Source organism: Panicum virgatum, chromosome 7K (assembly GCF_016808335.1).
Source record: "Panicum virgatum strain AP13 chromosome 7K, P.virgatum_v5, whole genome shotgun sequence".
Lineage (NCBI taxonomy): Eukaryota > Viridiplantae > Streptophyta > Magnoliopsida > Poales > Poaceae > Panicum > Panicum virgatum.
The window spans coordinates 43,529,705-43,546,248 of NC_053142.1; the positions used below are offsets into that span (position 1 = coordinate 43,529,705).

Genomic DNA, 16,544 nt, shown 5'->3' on the forward strand with positions numbered 1-16,544 from the left:
GAAGGATCGAAATCCCCCTCGCTGGAGTCTTCGGAGCAGGTGAGGCAGTAAGCCGTCGCCAGCTGGAACGAGCGAAGAGCGTCGGGGTCGCGAACCCCGGAGTAGTCCTCGGCCTCCTCGGCCGTGAAGTTGTTCATGAAGAAGTTGACGTCGTCGGCGATCGAGCTCGCCATCTCGGGGTAGGATTCATCAGGAGACGACGCGATGAGGCTGCGGATCGACAGAAGATGATGACCCGGCAGATCCTCATGCTCGATGAAGTTAGCGCTGGTTGACGAGGCGTGGGCGGCAGCGTTGCGCATCCCGAAGGGGAAGGGCGACGCCGAAGTCGAGCCCCCCCCTGGGAGGCACTAGTGCTGCAGCAGGTGATGATGCCGGCGCAGATGACGCCGAGGCACGTGATGACGAAGCGGTGGCCCCGCTAGTCATGATGCTGAGTCGCGACATGCCAGCCTCGGCCCACGTGGGGGAGTTGTGGCGTGCCGCGCGACGCCGCTCCGCCCGTGCCTGTTGCGAACGTTGGCCCGAGCGCCTGTTGCGCCGGGCTGGTGAAGTCGGGGTGACGGGGTTGCGTTCGGGCGAGAGGAGCTGCATGAGGTAACCGTTGCCGGTTGCTCTAAACTCGAGACTCCCGAACCGGATCCTATGTCCCGCCGGGAGCGGATCCGAAACACCCATAGGGTATGGGTTGGATCTGCTCGCCATCCCTGGAGATCAAATGGGAAAAAGAGAGAAAATGTCACGCAGCTCCCCTACCTGGCGCGCCAACTGTCGGTGTCCCGACCCGGGGGCCCGGATCCCAACTAGTAAATGCTGCGTGTTTCCTCGTCCCAGATGATGATGCAAGAGGCAACACAGTAACGCACGGTTTATCCTGGTTCCGGCCGCGGGGCCGTACGTCCAGCAAAGGGGGTGTGCGAGGGCACTGTATTATCTTGCACCCGGAGTGCTTGTTGTAGGGGATACAAACGAGGCGAGAGAGAGAGAGGAAGGCTCCCAAGTCTCTGCTAGAAGAGGGGTTGAACGTGGCGAATAGGAAAGCCGGAGTGTAAGTGATGATGGATCACGTCGGGAGGCCTTTGAGCGTAGCGTAGCGTCCCAGCGTCCTTAGAGCGAGAGAAAAACCAGAGCCTCCCGGCTAAAGGAAGCCCGCCTCCTCCTTTTATAGTTACAAGGAGGGGCGGTGCACATGAGTGGGGCGTGGAAGTCGTCGTTTTCCCCTGAATCGCGGGGGGGATAGTGGTCGGACACTGTAGGAAGTACACTGTGGGAAGGCGGCGTGCATCGCAGTCATCCTGGATATCGTCCTTGGTCCTGCGAAGATCGCGCCGGTCGTCCTGGCAGCCCCTGCAGGCGGCGTGGTCGTTGCTTGTGTATGGTCTTCTATATACGGCACGGTGGTGTTCAGTGGGCCCTGCGGGCCAGGGTCCTGTATGCGCCAGCGGTAGCGGTAGCGGCAGCAGGACGCGCGGCGGCCCCGGGCCCCCTGGTCGGAGTGCGGGCGTGCACACTAGGAGGTCCGGGGGACGCGTGGAGGTCCCGGACTCCTCAAGGGGGGACGTCCGGGGCTCCGTCCGTGCGTGCTGAGCGCCACTCTTGGAAGGACACGTGACGTCGCCGGACCCCTTCCCCAGTGGGAGGCGGATCAGGATGGTCGGTGTAGGCAGAAAAGTAACGGGAGCAGTGTCGAGCCTGTCTTGTCCCGCGTCGCAGGTCCCACTGTGCTGCTACAGCATCCGGGATGGCGGAGCGGTGACCGAAGTCAGCGGATGGGACCCCGGTCACATCCACTGTGGGAGTGGCGGCCTGACGCCGCCTATCCTGGGCGCCGTGGCGGAGCGGCTGGCCTTTAATGCCTTCGTACGGCGAGCGGTTGGGCGGCGGGGCTATTCGTCCTTTGTGCCGAGGGGTGGCCTCGAGCGAAGCGGAAATGAGTTACTCCCTCGAGGGTAGGTTCGCTACCCTCGAGCGAGGCGGAGATGAGTCACCCGCTCGAGGGTAGATCCGCCACCCTCGAGCGAGGCAGAGATTGTCCAGCGGGCCCGAGAGGGACCCTCGAGCGAGGCGTAGATCGTTCCACGGGTTCGAGGGGGATGCGAATGGGCCGCTCGCTGGGCTTCTTTGAGTCCTTTCCTTTCTTCCGGATGGAAAGCAGGCCGTGGGCCTTAGTGGGCTCAGTCGCTTAACATGTGTTTTGCGTTTTTCAGAGTGATCTTAGTACCCCGATTAGGGAGTCCCTAATCGTGGTACCCGATAGCGAGGGACGAGAAACACATCGCAGAAGACTTCCGCCGCCGCTCCCCCGCCATCCCGCGCCTTCCCTGGCTCCGGCGCCGCCCCCGGCGCCTCCACCGCCGCCCTCCGCCGCCACCAACTCTAACCAAACTCTTTGCCACCGTGCCGCCGGCTTCTTCTCGCCCCCGCCACCGGCCGCCGCCCACCGAGGGTCCTACCCTGGCCGACCGGCGGCGCTCCCGCGCCGCCTCGCCCTCCGCCGGCCGAACCGTCGCCGCCACCCATCCTCCACCGCCCTGGCCCCCTCCTCTTCTATCGCCGGCGGCCATGGAGCTCCCCGAACCCAGGTAACCCGGAACCCTAAAGCTCCGCCGCCGCCCTCCACCACACCGGCCGCCGGCGACCTCGCTGGTGGCCGCTCCCCCCACCTACCACCCCTCCCCGACCTCCCCCTCCCCCTCCCCAAGCTCCGGCCGCCGCTTACCTCAACGGAGAAGATGAATAGTAGCGCCGGCGTCCTTTTCTACGATGTATCGGTAGAAAATCGCATAAGCGATAAATAGATTTTCCGCGCAAGACGACCTGCGTTGCCGGAGCTTCCGGTCGGGCGGTGAATCGAAAGAGAAGTCGGAGCCGATAGCACGCTGTTGCCTGTAGAAAAGGCGGCCCAGCGCAACGATGTTGCGCGATGTGACTGAAGCCAGCCAATGGGTTGAGGCCGCTAAGCCCAACTTCCTTTTCGGAACAGAATGGGCCCAATCCCAATGGAAATTTATTACGGTAGGCAGGGCCCAAATTCCTTAACCTGCTGCAACATAGAGAGGATGATTTAAATCTGAAAGAAACTGTCGGTGTTGAGTTCGGCCTTTTTTTCATTTTTATATTTAAAAAAAACAAAATTTTAAAAATATATTTCGAATAGGGAAATTTTCAAAAATGGTTGTCTGTCGCCTCCCTAATGGACGACAGGGTGCCAGTGGGCGACAGGACCTAAATGTAAAAAAAATTACATTTAGGTCCTGGCACCCATGGCGCATTAAACAGTGAACTTGTAAAATCGATATAAAATCGTAGAAAAATCAGAAAAAATACAAACTCAACTGTTCTGGATTCTATGAAATAATATCTACAACTTTTGTTACATAAAGTTTTTCATTTGATCAATGTATCTAAATCAAGAAAAATAATTCTTGTACCTAGAAAAAATCTGAAATAATTAATTTGGTCTAGTTGTGATTATCTAAAATTTACCAAACTTTTTTTATAGCTCTTAAGAAATAAAATAATGGTACTGTAAAAGTTATGGCTTCTAATACTCAGTATAACAGTATGGATAAATAACCCATTTAAACTAGACATATTACAAGATCTAATTTAAAAACTTATTCTAGAAATATTGTATGGGCCTACCAATTACGTACAAGCCTATGCTCACCATATGCAACACTCTGGCCAAAGATGACATGCATCTAAAGGATGGATCTTGAGATTTAAATAAAAATGCATTAAACTGGTATTTAAAATAGAGCAAGATACATTGATCAAATGAAAAAATATTATGTAACAAAAGTTGTAGATCTTGTTTCATAGAATTCAGAATAGTTGAATTTGTATTTTTTTTATTTTTCTATGATTTTATATCGATTTTATAAGTTCACTGTGTAATGCGCCCTGGGCACCAGGACCTAAATGTAAATTTCTTTTTACATTTAGGTCCTGTCGCCCACTGGATGGGCGACAGACACCCTGTCGCTCAGTAGGAGGGCGACAGGCACCTATTTTTGAAAATTTCACTATTCGGCATATATTTTTGAAATTTTGTTTTTTTTATATAAAAATGAAAAAAGCGCGTTGAGGTCCTCAACAATATAACGGGCCACAATGTCAAATGGCTGAGAATTCATGGTGCCTTTTAGAACGCTGTCAAATGGCCAAGAACTTACGGTCTCTATTCTGCGTGCCACCATCTTCTCGGTCGTCGGACGAACTGAAACAGCATGCAGTTCAGAACTGATTCAGAGGACCCATGAGGCAATGAGATCGCTTCTGTTACGCGGTGCGCACTCGCCCCAGGTCCAGATCCTGGGGAGCTGCGGCCATGACGTGCGAGCCCCGTGACCTGCTCGTGGTAACAACTTGCTCCTACTCCCCTCTCACACCGTCACACAGTTGCTAGTCAAGCAAATAGCTGATCATGTGCTAATCACCGCCATCCTGTCTTGGCTGACAATTCGTAGCGTCGGCCGCTATGCTCAGACGGATTGGATGGTGGAAAGACCAAACCAGGTGACGAAACAACGGCTGCCCTTAAACCTGACTGCTTGTAATCCACAAAACCGTGACATTTTTCAGACGCTTCAAGAAATGCTTGCTTTTATAGGGCCGTCCGTATGAAGGGGATGTTCTGGCAACCCCGCAGCAGGTTCGTTGGCGGACCTTACCAAAAGTTGCCAGGAATACCAGCTTCCACATCATACAGCTGAAGACTGTGTTGGTTTCAGCAAAACATCTCCTATGCCATCATTGCCATGCAGAAGAGCTGGCGCAGAAACAACTGAAAATGTGCATATATCTGTGCTTGGATTAGACCCTTGTAAAATCTCTACTAAGCAGCACCGACGTCTAGATAATATCAGGTTTCAGAAAATGTAAACATATATCAGCTAACTACCATATTTTATTTGTCAGGTAAACGATCAGGGATTCACCTGGAACCATGCCGAACGATTTGGAGACCCTGGACTGTGTATACGTAACACCCATCATTCGTTCTGCGTCAAACACGGCAACTCCCTGCAGCCTTGCGTTCCTCATGTCGACAGACAGCACCAGTGCCTTCTTGTCCCACATGCCGGCCTTGCCCATGAGGTAAACAGTGTGACTTTCGCTCAAGCTCAGCGTGGGATGAGCAAAGTAGTGAAGCCTATCCAAGGCTGGCAGAGGCGGTGTGGCTCCATTGTCCTGTAGCTTAATCAACAAGTCCACATTGGCAGTACCATCGTCAACCACGATACTGCTAGTATTGATCCTGTAGTCCATCTGCCAACCATCCTGCCCCTCCCAAGGACTGGATGTGCTCCATGTGGAAACTTCCCAGTTCAGGCGCTTTAGGTTCCTGTCAGAGGTAGTGTAGTTGCGGTGCATTTCAACCAGGGTGAGGCGACCTTTGACAAAAGCAATGTCCCGTAAAAGCAAAGGCTCATGATGGAGCGTGTTGAGTCTGACGAGGTGTTGGGGGAGAGGCAGGTAGTGCTCAGGTTTGCGGCCAAGTAAGTCACAGACGAGGATGCCCCTCCAGGGGTCAACAAAGCCCAGCAATCCACCTTCGCCGAGCGCGAGCGTTGGGGCACCAGACGCAGATGTAGGAGACGAGCGGCGGCGGCGCGGTGCAGAAGGTGGCCCGGATGGCCTCGCCGTTGCTCATCTCGCCGTAGGCTGAGGAGGTGTTCTCGCGGTCGGCGATGTAGGGGTGCAGGTCGAGGAGGACCCAGCTCGGCGGGGGAGCGCCGCTGTCGTCGGGTGGGTGGCCGTGCCGGGGCGGGCAGAGGGAGGGGTGTGCTGATGATGCCTCATGGCTCATGCCGGCCTGGATCTTTCCGCTCCGCGATCGATTGCTGCTTGCGGCGCGGGCTTGGGAGTTGGGGGGTTTAGGGTTGCGATGGCAGCGAGGGGGGATTGGAGACTGAGTCAGACTCCTGTTGGAGTTCGATGGCAGCGAGGGAAGCGGAGAGAGAAACGGCCGGGCGCAAAGGAAAAGCAATATGCCGGGCCAGCAAGCCGCAAGGCTTGAACGAGCCCAACGTGCTCCTATGTACAGAACGGGCCGGATCCAATCAGTCCCGAGAGATCCTGGGCCGGTGGCCTCCAAGCTACGAACGATGGCAGGCCGTGATTTTGTTTCCGGTTGATGTACACATGAAAGAGTGTGTTACTGTGCATACGAGTTCCGGTCGTGGCAGGCGGATTCCATTCAGACGGACCACGAAGGATCTCAGGCCTTTCAAAGGCAGGCAGCAAGTCGAAACGCGTGCAGACTTGCAGACGCGTCCCCAGGCAAGCCCCACGAGTGACTCCTCGTGTTCGTGTGGCCCCGACGTGCGAGCAGGTCGTCGTCGTTCGTCCCGGACTCTGACCCCGTCTCGTGCCAACCACTTGCGTGTCTTCCGACCGACACGGCACTCTCGGCGAGGAACAGCCTCTGATCCTGTGGCCGTTCCCACCGCCGACTCCCTCCCGCAGACCCGCACCTGCTCGCGCATCCCTCCCGGCCGCCGCCGCCGGTTCAAGGTGCACAGCAGCTGCTGCACCTAACCTGAATGGCCGGGGGTTCAGAACTTGAGATCAGATGAAGCCCCCACCAAATCTCCTACGTCCGCATCCTGGCACATTCAGGTCCGTTGGCCGACGGCGACAATCCACCTCGCTAGCAGCAGTCGTTGCCACGCTTGCCAGGATGATCAGCTTGGGAACTACCGGTGCCGCATGTACTTGACACGGCCTGCAGAGCTGACGACGGCTATGCAAGTGCACCTGCACATCCAATATTCTCTCGTCAGTTAGCATGATTGGTTGGTTCAACCTAGTGATTATATACCGGCCGTATCAGAGCCCCATCAGATGTTAACAGGACTCTTTCGTGCGTGACGCTGGCCCTGATTTAATCGGTTACCCGCATCGCCAAACAACCTACCCGCATCGCCAAACAACCTATCAGCGGTTAGAGGATACTCCCTAGTAGTACAGATTGTAAGAAAGCACAGCGGAGAGACGAGCCGCGGGTCAGCTGTGCGTGCACGAAGAAGGGGGCCCAATCTGACTGCGATGCGACGGCCGATTCGCTACCGGGCGTAGAAGCGACGCGACGGAACTGCACGAGCACGGGCACCCGCTCGTCCCGTAACCGCTAATCAGCCGTGTCAAACTGGCACGGCCTGGAAACGCTCTGCTGTGTGTGCTCATGTCACCACGGCATCGGCACCGTCGCCGTGCGCCTCGGTTCTCTAGCCGGCTGCCGGCCTGAGGGAGCAAGGAAGAAACCGACAGCGGCCGCGAACCACCGGCGGCGTGTTCGGACGCTGAACCCATTTGGCGACACGAGCGTAGAGGAATTGCTGGGTCCACGAGGGATTTTCGTTGCCAGGTCCACGTTCGTTTTTCCATGGAAATCGAGTGGAACCGAATGAAACGCCTCCAGTCAGGACTTGACGAATTATCAGTTTACAGCCTAAGCGCAGATGGCGTAGTATTTATCTTCGTTTATCTATGATGAAACGATGAGTGGGACTCCACTAGCCACAAGCAAAGCAGGGATCCTTTATCCTTTATGCAGCCAACTGCGGGAGCACCATGCAATGCCCAGGTCTTTCAAAAAGAAAGAAAAAAGAGGATTTTCTTCGCCCGGCCCCCACGTCGCCCCCCGCTCGGGCGGCTCGAGCGGCAAGCAAACCCTAGCTGCCGCCACCCCCTCCCTCCTCCCACCATCGCCGTCGCCGGAAGCCCGAGCGGCCCATGGGATGGCAGCGGCGGGAGCTTTTTTTGCCTTGGGCCTGCTGTGTGCTCCGGATCTGGGCAGGCGCGGGGCACGGGGCACGGCGGCGGCCTCGGCAACGCCGCGCGGCACTGGGCTGCGGCTGCACGCAGAGATGGCGTCCCACTGGGCCCCCGGCGGGCGGGGTGGCTGTCGGGCTCGCGCGCACAGCTGGTGCAGTGGCCTTGGCGGCGCGGCTTCGTGGATCTCGCGCGGCGGCGTTCGGCGTCCGTGCTCCGGCCTGGGCGGGCGGCGGCGGCTGTAACACCCCGGGTGTCTGCACAGTAATTAAATAGGTGTCTGCACAGTAATTGTGTATGTTTGCTATGCATCATGTACTTGATTTGCTTAAAAAGGATCTTTTTGTAATTATAAAAGGCTATATGTGTAATTATGATTTTATGCAAGGTCCTTTCTTTAGTTATTTCTGTTTATAGCTTTTGTGGAGGGTGTTTTTGCAAAATTTCAGTGCATTTAATGCATGGCAGCAAAATTTACTTTTAAGTCTATGTTTGAAGTGAATTTGCTTTGAAAAAAGACAAAATTCCTAGAATTCAAAATCCCTTCAATGATTTTAATTTTAGCTCTTGAATTTTTGGTCAAATAAATTTTTACACAACATCAAAGTTGTAGATCTTGAAAAGTTGAACAACTTTCATGTTGGGCACTTTTTCATTTGAGCCCTAGTTTAAAAGTTATCGCTGGTTTACAGTTTAGTCCCTGGAATTTTTGGAAATTTCAAAACGACCCTTATCCCCATCTCCCACCTCCCTGCTCTGCTTCTCGTCGCCGTCCACCGACAGCGCCGCCCGCCGGCGCCTTCCCGGCCATTCCGGCCATTAATTCGCCGCGCGCTGGCACCCACGCGTCGCGGACGACCTCCTCCACCGCCCTCTAGCCTCGCGCTGGCCCTCTTCTTCCCGTGCCACGTGCCCCGCCGCTTCCAGAGCCGCCCAGGCGACCGCCACCTCGCCGTCGCCGTGGACAGCTCCCGCCGCACCCTTTCTAGCGAGCGCCTGAGTGCTACAAGAACCCCAGGACTCGATTTCGTGCGTTCCTTTGCCCTCTCCTCGCTCTCACATCGCAGAACGCCGCCGCCGCCCCGCTCGAAACCCCGGCGAGCTCACCCCCGCCGCGGAGCCGCCTCACCGCCGCTCCTCCGACCGCGCTAACCCCCTAGCGAGCTCCGCCGTGAGCCCGCGCAACTCCCAGGCCACTTCCCCTCGCCCAATCCTCACCGGAGCACCCTCGCCGTCGCTTGCCTCCGCTGCCGAGCCGCCCTGCTCCGTCGAGCCGCCGCCTCCGAGCCCCTCCCCGCACCCCAAGACCACCCAGTGGTGCGTCTTGAACCTGTGAAGCTCCCACACCCCTCTAACCTCGCCGCCGGTGAGCCCCTCGCCGGGAAACGGCCGGTCAAATCCCGCCTCCCCTCTCTGACACGGCTAGGGACGTCAGTGTTTGAATTTGAAAAACCCCAGGGGGTTATCTGCGTAGTCAGTGACACATTTGAATAGTGCTATAGGGACTTGTTTGTAATGGTTTGCTGTGATCTTTGAAATTCAATATCAATTCGTAGAAAATTCGTAAAATAGCAAATCTTGATGTTTTGGAATCCTCTTGAAGAGATCTATGCAGTAGAACCATAATATGTTAGACTTTAGTTGCAAGTTTTTGCTGTAGAAATTGATTTGTGTTTCTAGTGCATAAATATTAGTTGTTTTCATCTTTTTCTTAACTACTGTATAAAGCCATGTCTTGCAGTAAAACTTTTATGGTAGTTCACACTTGTAACACTTGTTTTTCTATAAAAATTTCATGATCAGTTCTTTGGTGTAGCTATTTATTTGATTTAATCTTTGTTTAGTAGACTTTAATTATGGTAAATATTTTATGTTCATAATAAATCATTAATTTATTTCTGCATGCTCTTTGTGAGTAGCTGAGTTTGTCCAGGAAGTTTGAGCCTCAGTTCATGACTAGAACAGGAGCTAAATTTGAATCTTGCTAAACTGATGTCTGTTTTGTTTATTTTCTCAGAATTAATTATTTGTAGATAAAATCATGAAAAATTCACAGTAGCTATATCATCCCTGTATAGACCTACTGTTAAATTTTTAGCTCATGTTTTGTTTTAGTTTGACTAGTATAATTCAAACTTGTTGGAGGTGTTGTCTGAATGAATGAATTGTTGTGATTAAATGGCTACATGTCTTGGCATGATTTTTACAGGGTAGCTTAATCTGTTCATTTTCTGTTTAGGGTAATTTTTGGTAAATTAATTACTGTTTTTATTTTGAGTTATATGTTTATTTGCAAACATGGAAGTAATTGCTATAGGAATCCACCCTACTTGTTCATGAAGTTAGTCAACTTCTTTTGTGCTGTTGATCATGATGCCTTGTGTAGTTAAATTTGTTATTTAACTACTCTATAAATGATTGCCCATGTATGTTTTTAATATTGTTCTTGCATTACATATATACACGACTGCCTTATCGGACGGGACGTACGAGCTGATCCCTGAATCTGACGGAGGTGATCTCGAAGCTCAAGTAAACACTGCTGAACTAACTGAAGCCCCGGACCAAAGTTCGGAAGAGCCTAGAGCTGAAATAGTTAGCAACTACAGAGAAGACAAGCCCCGGGCATAACCTATATTTCAAATTATTATCAATTACTGTTATTACTTACTTGTGCATTTACAGTTCTTAGGATTTGAATTGAAACCCTAGATGCATGATCCTAGAAACCTATGTACTGAACACTAGACTTGAGTTCGACTACTTGCTAAGCTTATAGGACCGGTAAAAGTCGAGTGATTGCCTGTCACTCGCAAGCTTTATAGGAATTGCCTGTTTACTTTCTGTTATCAATATAAGGACGACGGACGGGGTTGTGATCGATATCATGACTTTATGTGAGATCCCGTCTGTGTTGATGAACTTGCTAAGGTCGCGGTGTGTGGTAGTGCTGGTTAAGTTTTTGAAAGTACTAGTCACATGCCGTAAATATGGTACGCGGCAAGCCTAGTAGCCGATTGGACCGGGGAGTGGATATACCTTTCACTCTCTTAGTAGGGATATGTTTTATGTTTATGTTGCGCAACACTAGGACTTCAAGGGACAAGGTTCGGCCTTGGAGCCCTGTAGTCGGGGAGAGTGACCCTATCCACAAGCCGGAAAGAAAGGTCAACGGTTGTTTGGGAATGACCCGACGGTGTTCCAGACATGTGTACTAGGTTATCCTTGCAAGGTTGAATTTCGATTCAGAATCGTCTGCCTCTCACGATGAAATGAGACTGCTTGATCTCTTTGCCACACAGAGTAAGAAGAGCAACAATACTTTAATCAATCTTGATGTTTGCTTAGATTTCTACCATGATTGGATAGTAGTTGCTTACATAGAATGGTTAATCAACTAGAATCTTGAAAGCTAAAACTTGAAAGTAAGGACATACTCTTTATTGCTTTTCAGCAAAAGGAAAACCAGAGCCTCACAAAACCTTGCATAGTCTAGTTAAAGTGGGGTACTTATACCCGTTGACGGTTAAGTCTTGCTGAGTATTAGAATACTCAGCCTTGCTGTTGAAACCCTTTTTCAGGTATGAGTTTTGAGGATCAGATCGCTAGCTTGACCTATCCTTACTCGTTGCCTCCTGGCTGGTCCGTAGAGTGGGATACGTCTTCGACCGGCAATGACTATGACGAGTGATACCATGCTTGGGCTAGCCTGATATCCTTTTTACGATGTGTTGTAGCCGTCATGTTTTATCTTCCGCTGTTTAAACTCTGAACTTACACTTATAGTTGGTATAACTGCTTTACTTAAGTTGGTTTTGTAATAATGGTTTGAACTGATTTGTAATCACTACTGAACTTGCCTGTGTTGTAAAATTTGTGGTTGTAATATCTCTGGACTCGCCTTCGTGCGGGGTATGCTTGTTCGATCCGAGAATCGGTGGTTGTATCGGGACGTTACCCGACAGACCAAGAATTGTTCCGTTTGAAGTGCGTTTAAGCTAATGTTGCATTTATGGTGATGGCCTGCGCACTTGAGCCGGGATAATTTAGGCGGTTCTGCCACAGCGGCGTTCGGTGCCTGCGCCCCGGCGGCCGGGCGAGTGGCGGCGGTTGACAGGCCGTCTTGGAGGGCCTCTGTTGGCCGGTCTGGGCGGCGCACCAGTGGAGCGCGCGCGGCGTCCAGCGATGGTGCGGGCCCCGTCGGCGGTACAGGGCGGAGGTGCTGGGTCCGCGGCCGTCGTGGCGCGAGACCGTGTGGCCAGACCGGCGTGGCGCGTTGACCGCCCTGGGAAGGTCTGGTGCGGCGGCTGCGGCTGCGGCTCGGCGCCCTGCAACCGCCGCTCTTGGGCTGGGCTGCGCGGGAGCCAAGCGCCGTAGCCCTGGGCGGACGAGGGAAGGCCCCGCCATCCTGGAGTCCGGATCCGGCGCTTCCCGGCCTGGATCCACACGGCCTGTGATGCGGCGGCGGCTCCCTCCCCCCCCACCCCCACGGCGGGCTCGTGGCGGCGCCGAGCATGGAGGCGGCAGCGGCGGCCCGGGGCAGCGCGAACCCCTGGCCTGTGGGATGAGGGATTTGCCAGACGAAAGTCTTACTCGGCCTCTGACCGGGTCGGCGGCGACGACGTTCAGTGGATGCCATGTTCCCCCTTGGGGGCGTTGTCGAGGTGCCCTCCTCTCCCTGACAGGTCTCTCTCGGTGAAAACCTTGCCTGAGTTCGCTCAGGCGGGCGGCGGCGGCGCCCTCGGCGTCGTTCCTTCCTTGGAAGCGTCGTCGTTGGAGAACCTGTTCCGTTGCAGCCTGCAGCCGAGGCTCGTGGTGATCGGTGGCATCGTCCCCTTCTTCGGAGGCGTCGCTGCTTGAAAACCAACTCAGCCTATGACATTGATGGCTGGTTGGCGGCTAGAGGTTGTCTCGTCGTTGCCGGCTAGCTGCTTGCAGCGAACCATGACGGCAACTAAGTGCGGCGTGGGGCAGCGTCAATGGACGGCGCTTGCAGCTACGACTTCGTGAGACGATTTGGCTTGTAGCGGACCGTGGTGCTGGTTGTGCCACATTTCCACCCTTATGCTAGGGTGTGTGTTTTTTTTCTATTCGTAGTTATGCCACAAATTTGCCCATGTGCTTGGGCTCTGGAGTTGGTTTAGACCTATTTTAGCTAGGTGGTTGTTGAGGTTTTAACCCGGTTTTCCCAAATTAATCGAGAGCAATGTGGGTTTTGTCTTATTTTCTCTAAAAATAAGGTTTTTGATTTGTGGTCTGCCACACCTTTTAAATACAATTCAGGTGGAGATACTCCCCCTTGACCATTCAAAAAAAAAAGAAAGAAAAAAACAATGGTGTCCAGCTGCTACAGCAACAGCATGGTGCAATACTGCAACCAGGGAACAGACGGCAGAAACGGCAAAAGAAACGCCAGCACGGCACGAGCAAAAGAGGAGAAACAGGGGGGGGGGGGGGGGGGGGGGGGGGCTTTTGAGATGAAGATGGTTGCTGCTGCCTCTCGGAAAAGGATGAGGCACCGGGCTGTTTCTTTCTTGAGCCACGTTAAGGAAGGAAGAAAAAAGAATGCAGGTGATGGGCCAGATTGAAGTGAGGAGGGGCGTGCATTACGCATCAGCATTGGGCAGCTGTGCTTCTGAAAGCTTGGTCGCACCCAAAACCAAAGGGGAAGAGAGCGAAATATGGTTCAGAAGCCACGAAAATGGAGTGCTTTTGCAGGAACGCGTGGGGGTGGTGGTTCTTTGAAATGGCAATGTTGAGCCGACGCGCTCCTCATGTCATCAGCAGGAGCTTTCAGCAGTAACGATGTGCCAGGGAGGGAAGCATCCTAGCGAAAATAAAAACAACATGAGATCTTTTCAAACAAAAAAAAAACGACTTGAGGTGGACGAAACTAACGTTCGCTCCACAGAACCAGCTAAACTGTCGAGGTTAACCAACACTAGCCTAGCTTATCGAAGCTACGGACAAGATCAAGTTACAGGCATGGAATATTGAAGGCTGGAGCAGCATGATCTGGAGATCTGTAATACTCCTACTAGGGGTGTGTTTGTTTGGTGAAAAAGTTTGAGTTTTGGTACTGTAGCACATTTCATTGTTACTTGACAAGTAATGTCCAATTATGAACTAATCAGGCTTAGAAGATTCATCTCGTGCTTATCAATTAGACTATATAATTAGTTTTTTTCAACTATATTTAATGCTCCATGCATGTGTCCGAAGATTTGATGCGACGGATACTGTGTAAACTTTTTTGGAAACTAAACAGGGCCCTAGGAAGGAACTGCAGCTGCCAGTTGGCAAGCTTCAGGTTAGAGCTGACCTGTATCTTAACATTACTTTACCTTTTGTTTAAGGTATAGTTTATTTTGTCAGGTTAAAAAATTACTCCAGCTCTACTATCAGACTGCCGGCGGGTCAACTTCTAATCGCGTCATCAACCCAACTCCTCGAACCCACAAAGCTCCCCCCGAAAATGTCGCCCCAACTCCTAGTCTTTCCAACAACCATGATCGATAACAAACAACTATTATAAGCAATCTCACAAAATTAAACCTCCCGACAATATTGAAGGAAATATTAAAAGTAAAATGTCGAGACTCTTTCTCAGTTGCATTAAGCTAAATCTTTAGGCGCCTAAAAAACCACCTCGGTCGTTGGTTCGTTGCCCCCTTAATTTGAACAGCAGGAGATCGTGTTATTTTTTCACAAGAGAAAAGGCCAAACAAGAAACACGCAAAAGGCCACCGGTTAAAACCTCCTCCCACGCCGAGTCTCCGGTCGTCATCGCCGCGCCCACCCCGTATTCTTCTTCTTCTTCTCCACCCGGAGAGCCGAACGAACCATTCAGCTGACGCCAGACGCCGAGAGGGGAGACCCGCCCAGAGCCCCAGAACCAGAAGCGCGTCCGCTCGTCTAGTGGTCCGGCGATGTCGAACCCCGACGTGGAGGCGGGCGGCCCGGCGCGGGCGGCGCCGGCGACGACGGGGATCATGCCGCCGCCGGGGCGGTACAGCGTGGTCGGCAACGGCAACGACAGCGCGCCGCCGTACGTGGCGCCGTCGCCGTTCTACTACGACAACGCGGCGGCACACGAGCGGCACCACTGGTCGTGGCTGGTGCCGCTGGTGGTGATCGCCAACGTGGCCATGTTCGTCGTGGTCATGTTCGCCAACAACTGCCCGCGCGGCGGCGTGGACTGCGTCGGCCGGGGCTTCCTCCGCCGCTTCTCCTTCCAGCCGCTCAAGGAGAACCCCCTCCTCGGCCCCTCCGCCGCCACGTAAGCAGCGCAATCTGCCCCCGCCCCCGCGAGATCAATCTCTTTGCTGCAGTGCAGAGGAAGGAAGACGAACCTCTCTCCCCCATCTGGTTTTCTGATCGCGGAACTCGATCGTCTCGCCGCAGGCTGCAGAAGTACGGCGCCCTCGACTGGTACAAGGTCGTGCACGGGAGCCAGGCTTGGCGGCTGGAGTCGTGCACCTGGCTGCACGCCGGCCTCATCCACCTGCTCGCCAACATGATCAGCCTCATCCTCATCGGCGTCCGCCTCGAGCAGCAGTTCGGATTCTGTAAGTCCCCCTAACACCTGACGCCGGATGAATTCTCCTCTTCGACGCGGATGAACACGGTTTCTGACCTGACCGGCATTTGTCGCCGTCGTCCTCCCGCAGGGAAGGTCGGGCTGGTGTACCTCGTCTCGGGCTTCGGCGGGAGCGTGCTCTCGGTGCTCTTCATCAGGAAGGGCGTCTCCGTCGGCGCCTCCGGCGCGCTCTTCGGCCTCCTCGGAGCGATGCTGTCGGAGCTCATCACCAACTGGACCATCTACACCAACAGAGTACGCGTCTGCCCCCGTTTGGGCCATTTGATTGAGCTCTGAGCAATTGAGCACCATCTCGTCGTCGCGCTGACATCTGACCTTGAATCTGCTGAATTCACATCAGTTTGCAGCCTTGGTGAACCTGATCATCATCGCCGCCATCAACCTGGCGGTGGGCATACTCCCCCTCGTCGACAACTTCGCGCACATCGGCGGGTTCGCCACCGGCTTCCTCCTCGGGTTCGTGCTGCTGATCCAGCCCCAGTTCGGGTGGCTGGAGCAGCCCTTCGGTGCCAAGTCAAAGTCCAAGTACAAGTACAAGGCGTATCAGATCATCCTCCTGCTTCTTGCACTCGTCTTGCTGGCTGCAGGGTAAGCATAATTCCTTGTCCTACGGACTGAAAGCTCCCGTACGAAAGCTAATGCGATCAGAACGTTTCAGTTCTGGCTTCTTACATTTGGTTATGCATTGCCTCAGGTTTGCTGTTGGATTGGTCATGGTGTTCAGGGGAGAGAACGGCAACGATCACTGCAGCTGGTGTCACTACCTCACCTGCGTGCCGACGTCAAGCTGGAAGTGTGACAATTGACCTGAACAGAGATTAGCGACGCGTTAGCACTCTCGCATCTTTACAGGAGAAGTGAGAGCATGCGTCCCCACCATTGGAGACAATGTCAAGATAGATACATGCCCCCTCACCTTGCACGACATTGTCAATATATTGCTTTCAAGTTTGGTTTTTAAATTCTGCCTTGTATAGAATTTCAAACTTGTCCCTTTCGCATTCTTTGCACATGAGGAGTTCATCAGTAATATTTCTTGTATATCTTAAGAACTCTGTAAATCACACTGCCTGTCTTCTGATTGATGCGTTTATTCATTGGTTCATCGTGTGTTCTCTCCCGTTTTGCAATGTCGAGACTAATAATATATCACATTTGATAG

At 53.2% G+C, this 16,544-nt stretch overlaps 1 protein-coding gene and 1 pseudogene across 1 annotated transcript; one reads left to right on the forward strand and one right to left on the reverse strand.

Moving 5' to 3' along the window:
* Nucleotides 1-4,790: 4,790 nt before the first annotated feature.
* Nucleotides 4,791-5,815, reverse strand: LOC120640283 (annotated as a pseudogene).
* An 8,654-nt stretch (nucleotides 5,816-14,469) lies between these two features.
* Nucleotides 14,470-16,487, forward strand: LOC120641488 (RHOMBOID-like protein 2). Its single transcript, XM_039917657.1, has 5 exons — nucleotides 14,470-15,061; nucleotides 15,187-15,350; nucleotides 15,453-15,616; nucleotides 15,723-15,970; nucleotides 16,077-16,487. Exons 1-5 carry the CDS (start codon nucleotides 14,712-14,714, stop codon nucleotides 16,186-16,188), a joined length of 1,038 nt encoding a protein of 345 aa, XP_039773591.1. The 5' UTR covers nucleotides 14,470-14,711; the 3' UTR covers nucleotides 16,189-16,487.
* Nucleotides 16,488-16,544: the final 57 nt, after the last annotated feature.

Bases quoted from the DNA above. Each gene is read 5' to 3' on its own strand.
- LOC120641488 (XM_039917657.1), top strand. From the start codon at position 14,712: ATGTCGAACCCCGACGTGGAGGCGGGCGGCCCGGCGCGGGCGGCGCCG. The intron at 15,062-15,186 runs GTAAGCAGCGCA...GTCTCGCCGCAG, and splicing joins CTCGGCCCCTCCGCCGCCAC to GCTGCAGAAGTACGGCGCCC. The intron at 15,617-15,722 runs GTACGCGTCTGC...AATTCACATCAG, and splicing joins GGACCATCTACACCAACAGA to TTTGCAGCCTTGGTGAACCT.